This window comes from Microtus oregoni, unplaced genomic scaffold (assembly GCF_018167655.1).
Source record: "Microtus oregoni isolate MIOR12 unplaced genomic scaffold, Mior012 000045F_ref0000178, whole genome shotgun sequence".
Lineage (NCBI taxonomy): Eukaryota > Metazoa > Chordata > Mammalia > Rodentia > Cricetidae > Microtus > Microtus oregoni.
Window position 1 is genome coordinate 8,002,949 of NW_024543219.1, and position 12,772 is coordinate 8,015,720.

The window sequence follows — 12,772 nt, forward strand, 5'->3', positions numbered from 1 at the left end:
AATTGGGACCCAGAAAAAGAAACGCCTAAAGCTAGGAGTGCCCTGAAAAGGAAAAGCCAGTCCCTGAGATTTTAGACATCGGGGCTCCCACTTCTGGTCTCATTCCTCATCCTTAGCTTGTCTGACATTCGGTGTCTCTTGGTTGCTATCTCTAAGGAGCAACAGCCTTCAAAGTTACATCAGTAGCCCTACAGCGTGGCGGGTCGTAGGGCGGAGCGTCGGAGTGGGCGGGACCCAAGGTGAACTCAAGTCTCCAATGGGGAGAGTAGTCTTGAGTGGTGACTGTGAGGCGGAGGCTTCACAGAGCTCACGGAGCTGATGCCTGGAGCCCCGGCCCGTGAGCCGGCCCACAGGCGAGAAAACCAGCTAGGTTCCGCCCCGGTGCCTGCCCGCCTCCTTTTTAAGCGCCTCCCGCCCAACCTCAGCTCCCTCTGGCTTTGCCACGCTCCTTCCTACCCCGCCTTCCTTGTCTCCCCCGACTGCTCTGGTTCCTGTGGCCGCCCCGCAGCGCCAGCCCAGGTGCCATGGCTGCTATGTACCTCCCCAGCCTGCGGTGAGTGACCCACAACCCTGGGCCCACTCCGTGCTCCACTAGCGGAGCTCCCTCCGCTTGTTTCCCATCCTAGGAAGAGACTGGCAGGGCGGCTGTTTACTAATCGGGGTCTCACGGTGGTGCCCCAGCCCCCATCCTCAGCCACGCGCTCTCCCAGCCTCTGTGCTCTCCTACCCCTCCCTGTCCGCTTGTGCTGTCTTCTATCTGCCACTCTCAACCTCCTCCCCCTTCTCCTTTGCCTTCCCGAGCCCTGTCTCTGCAAATCCTTTACTTACCAGATGTAATTCTTTCTGACTGGGGCTTCCAGTCCACCCCTCAGTGCTGTGCGGAGCCATAAGGCCCTGAGGCCAAAGGGCTTGAGCCTTTGGGAGCCCAAGCTCCGAGCTCCCTAAAGAAGGTAGAAGGTAAACATCATTCGCTGCCTCCCGAGAATGGAGCCTGGCATGAAGCCCAGAAGAGCCTCGGGGATCTGGGGACTAGGGAGGGAGGGAGGGAGGGAGGGAAGGAAGGAAGGAAGATGGGAGAAGGGAGACAAATTGCTTTCTTTTTAACTTGGCTGACATCTTCCCATAGCAGATCCTGGGTGCCAAGCTTGTCCTGGCAAGCCGCTCTGCCTACATGCAACCAGGTCTCTCCCGTGTGTCCCCTTCTCCAGGGTCTTTGACACTGAGTCTAAACTGACTCCTTATCTCTCCCACGCAGGTTTTATGTGGTCAGTTCATGTGTGCTATGAAAGATAGTGAGCCGTCCCTCCTAGAGGCATGCAGAAGGATGGGGGTGTTGGGGGAGCCAGATTCCAAGGGAGAGAAGCGTTCAAGACTGGGCCTTTAAAATTAATTCCTTGGGGAAACGTTCCAGGCAGGAAGCTGTATTGAAGCCCTGTTTTGCTGTGCGCCTAGGGCCACACTAAGTGTGCTGCCTTTTTTGTCTTCTGGAAAACAAACCACCCAGGCCCAAACCCCCACATCCAAGACCTTCGTTTTCTTCCTTCCCAGGCATCTAGCCTGTGATCTGAATTTCCTGTCCTCTAGTGTTCTGACCTACCACCAACCCCTAGAGTTCAGTAGGCAGTGGCTTCTAAGGCAAGCCAGGGAGTGCTTAGGCAGGCTCAAGCCATGTGGTCTGCTGTGAGTTTCTGGCAGGTGAGGCCTCGCCTGTGAGAAAGATTCTCTTGGCCTTTACTGTCTTGGGTCCAGACCAATCACAGCAGACCCTATTATCACCCAGGAGCCTAACAGAACAAACAATAAAGAGACACTGCTCTTCTGAGGATCTAGGTATGGACTCCTGGCAATGGCATTGGTTATTCTTAATCTGCCTTTCACTTAGTTAAAAAATACCTAACTAGCCAATCATTGTCGACCCAGGTGAACAAATGCACTGCCTGAACCCCCAGCATCCCTTGTCTTCATGTAAGAATCCTAATCTAAAACCCAGGCATTGGAAGAGGGCTCTACCATCGCACAAACTACGCCCTTTGGTGAGGCATCTACACCAAGGAAAAAGATAAAAATAACTGCCATTTTAACATAAAAATTGTGACTGAAAAGAACATTGGTGAGGTTTTTAAAAATAGCCTTATGAAGCTCTCATCTGGACAGTTCTTTGACTCTTGGGCCACAAGGCACCTGCTTTTTTCCTAATCCTACAGCGGACAAAGTAAAGCAGGGCACGAGCTACACTTGCAGTATTCGCATGCACACTCCCACAGCCAGATGTGTGCTTGAATGCTTACTTGGCCAGCTCCCCTTCCCTGACCAGGAGACACACACCTCATAAAGGCCACAAACGTAGCTAGTCTGAACTCCTTCCACATACCGGCCATAACCTGGTCTTCGTGGTGCCTGCTAACCAGATATGCCTTAGAACTTTCCCAAGGCACGAGCTTCCTGTCCTCCCTCCCCAGTAGCTATCTTCCATGATAGCCATCGGATGGTTGCCTCTCTATTTGGGCTCTTCTAGGCTTAGCTTGCATGGGCTGAGGCCCTGGCACTGGTCACCATGCCGTAACATCCAAACTCTGCGGGTACTCAGTGGAGACCTGGGCCAGCTGCCTGCTGGAGTCCGGGACTTCGTGGCACGCAGTGCCCGTCTGTGCCAACCAGAGAGCATTCACATTTGTGATGGGTCTGAGACTGAGAACGCTGCCACACTGGCCCTGCTGGAACAGCAGGGGCTTATCCGGAAGCTCCCCAAGTATGAGAACTGGTAAGTCTTGAAACCAACAGCCCCCCCAAAACAGGCAGCTGCTTAGACTGAAGTGTCTTGGGTTAACCAAGACAAAGATATTTCTGGACAATATCAGTAGAAGGAAACAGAATGGGAGCTTGAGGGGAAATCAACTAGGAAGTGATTGTTTTCACATTAAATAAAAAAGTTGATATGAATTTACGAATTGGAGCTCTTGCTTTTTCGGGGAGTGGGGGACTAACTGCCCCCCCCCCCATGAACCCATTTATGAGACATACTCTGTCAGGGGTAGAGGTTTCAAGACTGGGCCTTGCAGAAACCACCTCTTAATAAGACAAACCTAGAGGGGCTAAAATATAGTTGGATAAGAAAACAAAAGGCAAACAGACCTAGAGTCAAAGTTGGACTTAAAAAATGAGCCTGGCCAGGCTTAGTGGCGCACGCCTTTAATCCGAGCACTTAAAGGCAGAGGCAAGCGGATCTCTGTGAGTCTGAGGCCAGCCTGGTCTGCAGAGTTCCAGGACAGCTAGAGCTGTATGGTGAAACCGTCTTGAGAGAAACATAAGCAACAAAAGTGACTCTGAAGGTAAGTGAAGTCTACTAGCCACCATCTCCTGGCAATCCTCTCTCCCCAGCTGGCTGGCTCGCACAGACCCCAAGGATGTGGCGCGGGTAGAAAGCAAGACGGTGATTGTAACCCCTTCGCAGAGGGACACAGTGCCCCTCCTGGCTGATGGGGCCCGTGGGCAGCTGGGCAACTGGATGTCCCCAGATGAGTTCCAGCGAGCTGTGGATGAGAGATTTCCAGGATGCATGCAGGGTAACAAGTCAGGGGCACAGGAGCAGGGGCACTGAAGGTTTGACTGGGAATCATCATCCCAGTGACACCTTCCTCCACAGGCCGCACCATGTATGTGCTCCCGTTCAGCATGGGTCCCGTGGGCTCCCCACTGTCCCGCATTGGAGTGCAGCTCACTGACTCAGCTTATGTAGTGGCAAGCATGCGTATTATGACCCGCCTGGGAACACCTGTGCTTCAGGCCCTGGGAGATGGTGACTTCATCAAGTGTCTGCATTCAGTAGGCCAGCCCCTGACTGGGCATGGTGAGTACCTACCTTATCTAGAGTAGGACACTGAGACCTTCCTGTACTCAGAGGGAGCCCCAAATCTTACCCACCCACAGAGAAATTGTGGATGTGAATGATTACTCCCCAAAGCCCAGAGAAGCATTCTGAACTGGAGTAACACTGTTTCAAGAACAGTTTGCACAAGATTCAGAAGTCAGTCTCCATGTCTGACAGAGGCACAAGAGCTGATGGGTACTGGAAAAGGGGGCTTAGCGACCCCTGGGCACTGCCAATGTTTTCAAGTGTCTCTTGGGTCAATCCTTGATTCCACCAGTCCCTGACACCCTGGTTTCTGATGCCACTACCAGCAGCACTATGACCCCATTGTCTCCAGGGGATCCTGTGAGCCCGTGGCCATGCAATCCGGAAAAAACCCTGATTGGCCACGTGCCAGACCAGCGGGAGATCGTCTCCTTCGGCAGCGGCTATGGTGGTAACTCCTTGCTGGGCAAGAAGTGCTTTGCCCTGCGCATCGCCTCTCGCCTGGCCAGGGATGAGGGCTGGCTGGCAGAGCATATGCTGGTGAGGGCCTGGTGAGGAACTGAGCAGCTGTGGAGGAGGGGGTGGTTGGGGAAGCCTTGGCAATCTGCCTCAACCTTGCTCCTTCCTGCCAGGTGCCAGAATGGTGAGCCTGAAAGCCTGGCTGAACACTGCTACCCTTGCCCTGGTGGCAGGGCAGGACACTGGCTTAGTTAATATCCAATAGTCCATCCCCCGCTTCCTAGCCCATTACCACCAGCTAGCTGTCCTTATCCGTAGAGACTATGCCCTGACTTTGGGTGACTTCCTTCTGTTCCCTCTGTCTCCAACACAGATTTTGGGGATCACCAACCCTGCAGGGAAAAAGCGCTATGTGGCAGCTGCTTTCCCCAGTGCCTGTGGCAAAACCAATCTGGCTATGATGCAGCCTGCATTGCCAGGCTGGAAAGTAGAGTGTGTGGGGGATGACATCGCCTGGATGAGGTTTGACAGTGAAGGTAAGGGAGCCTTTTCCTAAACAGCTCATATGGTCCCCTGCCCCAGTTAGTCTAGCAGCCCCAGAAACAAAGCCTTTCTCGATCAGTCAGATCTAGAGCCCCTTCCCCCGCCCCCCCCCCCAAAAAAAAAGGGACAGAGAAGGCCCTCCTTTGGCCTCACATCTCAGCTTTTCCTAAGGCTCTTTCCTTGTTTCACTTCTGGCAGGTCAGCTCCGGGCCATCAACCCTGAGAATGGCTTCTTTGGGGTGGCCCCTGGTACATCTGCTACCACCAATCCCAATGCAATGGCCACAATCCAGAGTAACACTCTTTTCACCAATGTGGCCGAGACCAGTGACGGCGGTGTGTACTGGGAAGGCATTGACCAGCCTCTTCCACCTGGTGTCACTGTGACCTCCTGGCTGGGAAAGCCCTGGAAACCTGGTACGTGGGGTGAGGAGGTTGTGACGAAGGCCCCAGGGCTCAGCACTTTTTCTTTTTTCTTTTTTTTTTTTTTAATGTGAATGTGTGCTTTGCTGGCAAGTGTCTGCGTATCGTATGTATGCAGTGAACAGGGCATCAGATCCCCTGGAACTAGGATTACAGGAGGCCGTGAGCCACCATGTAGGCGTTGGGAATCGAACCTGTATCCTCTTGAAAAAGCAACCAGTCCCCAAACCATAGCAACTTTAGTGATGGAAAACCCTCTAAAACCTTAGCTTTTTGTAGTTTCCAGCACCAGGCAAGATCTCAGTTTACATCTCTGATGCCATTAATCATGGTTTGGGGATCTGAGTAATAACTTAACTTCCCTCAAGTTTTGCACAGTTTTTCCAACCAACTGAATGAGCTTTATCATAGTACTCACCTGTTAAGATTATGAGAGACTTAAATAACACCTAAAAGGAGCTTAACATACTGTCAAATACATAGCGCTTGTCAATAGAAAATATAAGCCAGAGTTGTGGGGGAAGAACTATTTGGAAAGTTATAAAAAGAATTGGGCTGGTAACATTTGACCTATTTGGAAAGAAGAAAGCCTGTCCTTTGACACTTGGCTCTGGCATTTCCCTGCTGATGCCAGTGTCTGAAGTTACCCTCCCCTTCCCATCCCTCACTATACTGCAATTCTTCGACGTGAACTCAGGTTAGCATGTTACGCTTTCTTGGAGGCTGATTTTCTTACCCTGTCATTTCCAGGGTGCCTTAGAGACCCATCCCTCCCCAAGCTTTGCACTCTAACAATTGGCCTTCTGAGGTCATGGGAAAAGAACACAGAAGAAGAAGGGCTTGTGGTCACTGAAGGCCGAACTTGAGTTTTCCAGACGGCCTAGCAGTTAACCTCCTTGTTTGATCAGCCTTTATTTTCTCTTAACACCATCATTAAGTCCCCCTCAGTCTCTCCGCCCAGCTGAGAAATCCACAGACGATAATCTTCCCTACAGGCTAGTTGCCCAACCCTTTCATCAACTCTGAATCCACTGATAGAACTAGACAGCCACATGCCCATCTTTAGTTCCTGTACCAGGGCCCTAGGCTGGGAGGTGACAGGGACAGTCTTGTTGGCCCATGGCTCCCTCACCCCTCCTTCCATTCTGGTCGTCATCTTCCAACGGAGAAGGTACTGTGCCTGTTCAGTCTCCCCAGTGGTGCTCACACATATGCCACTGACTTGTTCCAACTTCTCTCCAATACACCTGAAGGTGTCAAATGCTCTGGACTCCTCAGGTTATGTCCCTGACCGAGTTCATGCTCTAATCTACCACTGTCACGGTCTAGGCAGGCCAAGAGAAATAACCAGTTCCATCAATTACTAGGCTAGTGTGATGACTTGGCATGTTAAAGTGCCAGGTCTGATGACCTGAGATAGAGCCCCAGGACCCTCGTGGAGGAAGAAGACTGGACAAGTTGTCCTCTGATTTCCATAATGCATGCCATAGCAATCCCTAACCCCCATCACAATCAACAAATAAGTAAATGTGTAATAAAGGAATTCTTGTTTGCATTTTGATAGCTTTGGAAGATTTTCTTCCTTCATTTGTTAATGCAAAGCCAATTGCTTGAAATATTGACCTAACATTCTCAGCTTTTGCTTTAGGCTTAAAAAAATTAGTTTGGGAACTGATAATCCTTCAAATAAAGTTACTGGGAAGAAAATTATTTCTATAGTATTATTATTAAAGTTATTATTATGACGACATGCCAATATCTAACTATTCCCTTAAGTCTTGGTCAATGCCAAGTGCCCAAAGTGCCCTGTCATCAGATTTCCTCTCCACTATTGTTGAGCAGCACCATTATTGATTGATAATCAGCCTGATCTTTGTGGGAAGATGTCCTGGGCTCCTTCCCCCTCCTTCTTTACCACACAAGATTATAAGTAGGTGATGAAACCAAAAGAAATCTTGCAAGGGCTGGAGACGGAGCTCACTGATAGAGGAGTGGCCTAGCATGTATAAGACCCTGGGTTAAGCCTCAGCATCATGAAAATGTGTCATTGCTCATGTATGTATGAGTGTGTTAAGAGTGAACATGACCTTGGAAGATGGTCTTTGCGTTTCCTCTGCCAGGTGACAAGGAACCCTGTGCACATCCCAATTCACGTTTTTGTGTCCCGGCTCGCCAGTGTCCCATCATGGACCCAGCCTGGGAGGCACCAGAGGGTGTCCCCATTGATGCCATCATCTTTGGAGGCCGCAGGCCCAAAGGTAAGCAGCAGGTGGGCTCTGAGCCTTTGTAGTAGAAGGTGCAGCTCTGCAGTCAAGCTCCAGCCTTCCTGTATTTGAAACTACGGGACCTCTGGCTGCTGCTGTTCATCACCTTTTCCCATGGTGAATGCAAAATCCGTGGGAGGCATGGGTCTGAAAGTGGACAAGAAGGGTTGCCTCTAAGCCTGTTCATTGGTGTTTTAGGGGTACCTCTGGTGTATGAAGCCTTCAACTGGCGTCATGGGGTGTTTGTAGGCAGCTCCATGCGCTCAGAGTCCACTGCAGCTGCTGAACACAAAGGTGAGTTTACAACTTCCGTTGTCCCCTGTCACTGCTCCCACATAGGTCCCAGCTCTATCCTATCCCTTCCTCCTCCCTCCCGTTGTTTCTCTTCACTTTCCCTAAAGATATTTCAGAACTGTCAGATTTTACCCTGCCTCTGCCAGCAGGACACGGGGCTCCCTTCCCTTCCCTAGACAGGAAGAGGATTCCTTACCTACCCTCCTTCCTGTCCTAGGAAAGATCATTATGCATGATCCCTTTGCCATGCGGCCTTTTTTTGGCTATAACTTTGGACACTACCTCCAACACTGGCTGAGCATGGAGGGACACAAAGGAGCCCGGCTGCCTCGTATCTTCCACGTCAACTGGTTCCGGCGAGATGAAGCGGGCCGCTTCCTGTGGCCAGGTTTTGGGGAGAACGCTCGTGTGCTAGATTGGATCTGCAGACGGTTAGATGGGGAAGACAGTGCCCAAGAGACTCCCATCGGGCTGGTGCCAAAGGAAGGAGCCCTGAATCTCAGTGGCCTCAAAGCAATAGACAACATTCAGCTGTTCTCCATCCCCAAGGACTTCTGGGAACAGGAGGTTCGCGATATTAGGAGCTACCTGACCCAGCAAGTCAACCAGGATCTGCCTAAGGAGGTGTTGTCGGAGCTCGAGGCTCTGGAGGGGCGTGTGCGAAGAATGTGACCTGAGTCTCTAGGCTAGCAAGAGCACAACACCCCCATCTGGGTAGGGAATTCCCAGGCTCATAGAAAACATGGATGGTTTGATATTAAATGTGTGAGTGTTGGAAGGCCAGGCCACAGACCTTCTCCCTTGTCTGCTAAGATTCACAGTTATCTTATACGTCTGTGCTGTTTTCACTTCCCATTTGTCTCCGTAGGCTTCCTTCTACTGTCAGTCTCGATACTGGCTCACATAGTAAGAACTTGTAGAAGGAGGCAGATTCTTCTGAAGAATGTAGCCTGGTATGGTGATATACACCTTTAATCCTAGAGACAGCCCGACCTCGGGGAGTTTGAGACCAGTCTGCCTGGTCTACATAGCAAGTGCCCGGCCAGCTGGGGCTACATAGTAAAGATCAATTAAAGAAAAAAAGAAGAAGAAAAAGAAAGAAAAAGGGAGGCCACAGCAGGCTGCTCAGTGTCTAGCGTTAGGGTTCTTTGTCCCATGCAAACATGCATGTCTGCAGAAGTTTCATTCTGCAGTGACAGCTCCATTGATGGTTCTTCTGCTGGTTTCCCCCACCTGACTTGAACCAGGAACCATATTATCTTTTTTTTTTTTTTCACTTGGGACAAGGTCTCATGAAGCCCAGGCTGGATTCAAACTCACCGTTCAGCTAAAGATAACCCTGTCCTCCTGATCCTCCTCTCTCCCTCCTGGCAAGCGTGCCACCATCTGTATGCCAGGCGCTGTTCTAAGAGCCTTATGAAAGCCCCATTTTACAGCTCAAAAGCGAGAGTTGGATTGAGCAAAATGGCATGTCTTAAAATCCTGGCACTTGAAGGACCCTATCACCAAGGCAAGAGAATTGTGTACACAGTGACCCTGTCTACACAGAAAATCACAGACCAAAGATCATCCAGAGAATGGCCCCACACCTTTGTGCGTACGGGTGTTGAAGTTCAGAGGGGAACATGTTGGAAGGGGTGTGGGGAAAATTGGAAAGGGGAAGTGGACTTGATCAAAAGACATATACACATGAAATTCTCAAATAATAATAAATAATAAAATATGAGAAAAAACCTTCAAACAAAATGGGATTCCTGGAAAACCCCGCAGAAGAAATAACTAGATGAAGGAAGAAATAGTGAGTGTTCTCCAAGAAAAGGCCAGAACACTAGTCAAGGAAGAAAGGTCAGGGTGGCTACACAACAGAACGCAGCAGTGGAGTACACACAACACAAAAGCACAGCCGGGGAAGGCTGATCAGCTCCTGAGCTATAGCGGAAGGAAGGTCTAACATTCTGCTCCGCTGCACTTTAAGGAGGCTAAGGATAACAATACCAAAAAGGAGCTGAAGGGCCGGGTATGGTGGCACAGGCCTTTAATCCTACCGTACAGTGCTGGGTAACTGAGTCAGTGGAGGAAAGCACTTAATGAACAGTGACTATTGGCTGTCAGCTCCTCTCCACTCTGCAGTGATGAGAGCTGGCCCTAATTATGGAGCTGACTCTGCATTGAAGAGGAAAGAGGAGCTAGGCGGTGGTGGCGCACGCCTATAATCCCAGCAGAGGCAGGCAGAGCTCTGTGAGTTCGGGGCCAGTCTGGTCTACAAGAGCTAGTTCCAGGACAGCCAGGGCTGTTACACAGAGAAACCCTGTCTTGAAAAACCGAAAGAAAAAAAAAGCAGTGAAAAGAAAATTTAGGAGGAAAAGAAACCTTTCTATGTAGCCAAGAATAAGCTTGAATAGGAGGTCCTCCTGTCTCCTGCCTCCTATCTCTAGAGACAAGCACATACCACCAAACCAGGATGATGCGCTGGCAATAAATAGCACCCAAAGCCTTGTGTGATAGGCAAATGCTCTACCAACTTGGCTACATTCCCCCAGACGAAGGCCTTTCAAAAGAATAGTCAGTTAGTTAAAACAGCACACACAATGAATTTAAACACTGCACTAAATAAAGTATATTTACTAATGCTCATATCCTCCCACCTTCGCTTATAGAAACTTGGCTGAGTCATTTTAACAGGGTGCTGGCAGTCCCTGCCTATTTCTCTGCTGATAAGGATTGCTGTACAAACAACCTGTATATTTTATGCTCCAGCCCTGAAATCAACCAGCCCTCTAAGAAACTGGAGTCTTTCAGTAGGAAACAATATGAAAAACCTACAAGATCCCAAACATGGTAGCACACACTTGTAACCTCAGACAAGGACAATGGAGAGTTTGAGGCCAGCCTAACAATATAACCATGACATGGTGCCCAGGCTGACCTCAAATTTCCTGCATACTGGGATTACGGGAACTAGCCACCACACCCAACTTTGACTTGTCCCAGAAAACAGACAACAGGGCCGGCAAGACTGCTCGGTGGGTGAAGATGCCTGCTGCCAAGTCAGACGACCTGAGTTCAGTGTGAGAACCAACTCTCTTTTCCACATTCACAAGCTCACACACATCACAAACACACACACACACAGGTGCACATGAATAAAACTGGCAAAAATAGAAATAAAACATAACCTGTGCACTCTGTGTTTGTGAATCTGTCATTCTTTCTAGACCTTTCCAGTAATAAGAAGGATAAAACACCTGTGATAAAAACAATGACAAGGCAGCCTATACAAGAATTTATTTGGGCTTCCAGTTCCAGAAGGATAAGAGTCCATGATAGTGGGAGGGGGAGTCTGGAAAGATAGCTCAGAGAGCAAGTGTACTCGATGCTCTTGCAGAGGACCCAGATTCAAGTCCCATGGTTCACAATCATCCATAACTCAATTTCTCAAGATCCTATTGTCATTTGATCTCAGTGGACGTGAAGAATTACATGCTGTATATACATATATGCAGGCAAAATACTCAGACATAAAATTAAATACATACATTTTTTTTTTTTTGGTTTTTCGAGACAGGGTTTCTCTGTGGTTTTGGAGCCTGTCCTGGAACTAGCTCTTGTAGACCAGGCTGGTCTCGAACTCACAGAGATCCGCCTGCCTCTGCCTCCCGAGTGCTGGGATTAAAGGCGTGCGCCACCACCGCCCAGCTAATACATACATTTTTAGCCTGATGGTAGTAGTGGAGGCATTGGCGGTAGTGCATGTCTTTAATCGCAGCACTCAGGAGACAGCTGACAGATGGATCCCTAAATTCAAGGTCAACAAGGTCTACAGAGTGAATTACAGGACAGCCAGAGCTACATAATGAGACCGTCTTGAAAAAACAAAATAATTTTAAAAAAAAAGTCCATGTTGGTGGCATGGTAGTTGGAGCAAGAAGCTGAGAGTTCACATCTTGACTAGAAAGCAGGAAGCAGACCCTTAAGGAAATGTTCAACATCCTTAGTCATCAGAGAAATCAAATCAAAACAACACCTGTAAGAATGACCAAGATCAGAAACACTGAGGACAACTTATGCTGGAGAGGTTGTGGGGAAAAGGGAACACTTCTACATTGCTGGTGGGAGTGCAAGCTGGTACAACCCCTTTGGATGTCAGTGTGGCTATTTCTCAGGAAATTAGGAAACAACCTTCCTCAAGACCCAATAATACCACTTTTGGGTATATATCCAAAGGATGCTCAATTGTGCCATAAGGACATGTGCTCAACTATGTTCATAGCAGCATTGTTTGTCATAGCCAGAACCTGGAAACAACCTAAATGCCCCTTGATTGAAGAATGGATAAGGAAATGTGGTACATTTACACAATGGAGTACTACACAGCAGGAAAAAAAAATAACGACATCTTGAATTTTGCAGGAAAATGGATGGAACTAGAAAACATTATTTTGATTGAGGTAACCCAGACCCAGAAAGACAATTATCACAGGTGATTTTTAAACATAAAGAAAAGAAAGCCAGCCTAAAAACCACAATCCCAGAGAACTTAAACAACAATGAGGACACTAAGAGAGACTTACATAGATCTAATCTACGTGGGAAGTAAAAAGTAGAAAAAGACAAGATCTCCTGAGTAAATTGGGAGCAGGGGGACCTTAGGGGAGGGGGAGGGGAGAGCAGGGAGGTGAGCAGAGAAAAATGTAGAGCTCAATCAATAAAAAGAAAAAGAAACAGGACCAACACATCAACAATCAATGATGCTAATGGTTACTGCCATCAGTGTTGATAAGAGGGAGCTTGACTTAAAAGTATCTTACAGTACTCTGAGATCTACACTTTTGTTTACAGTGGACTTCACTGAGTTTCCATTTTGATGCTGTAGATGAACAGATCAGGTCTCAGAGAAACAGAGGAGTTAAATAGATTCAATTATTACCAAGTCAGC

General features: G+C 48.8%; 1 protein-coding gene across 1 annotated transcript; it reads left to right on the forward strand.

Annotated features, from left to right (window-relative positions):
• The first annotated feature begins 350 nt into the window (after nucleotides 1-350).
• Pck2 (phosphoenolpyruvate carboxykinase 2, mitochondrial) lies at nucleotides 351-10,103 on the forward strand. The gene is made up of 10 exons (XM_041634060.1): nucleotides 351-553; nucleotides 2,516-2,761; nucleotides 3,379-3,563; nucleotides 3,644-3,847; nucleotides 4,206-4,393; nucleotides 4,686-4,848; nucleotides 5,054-5,272; nucleotides 7,399-7,536; nucleotides 7,741-7,836; nucleotides 8,054-10,103. Exons 1-10 carry the CDS (start codon nucleotides 525-527, stop codon nucleotides 8,506-8,508), a joined length of 1,923 nt encoding a protein of 640 aa, XP_041489994.1. The 5' UTR covers nucleotides 351-524; the 3' UTR covers nucleotides 8,509-10,103.
• The last annotated feature ends 2,669 nt before the right edge of the window (nucleotides 10,104-12,772 follow it).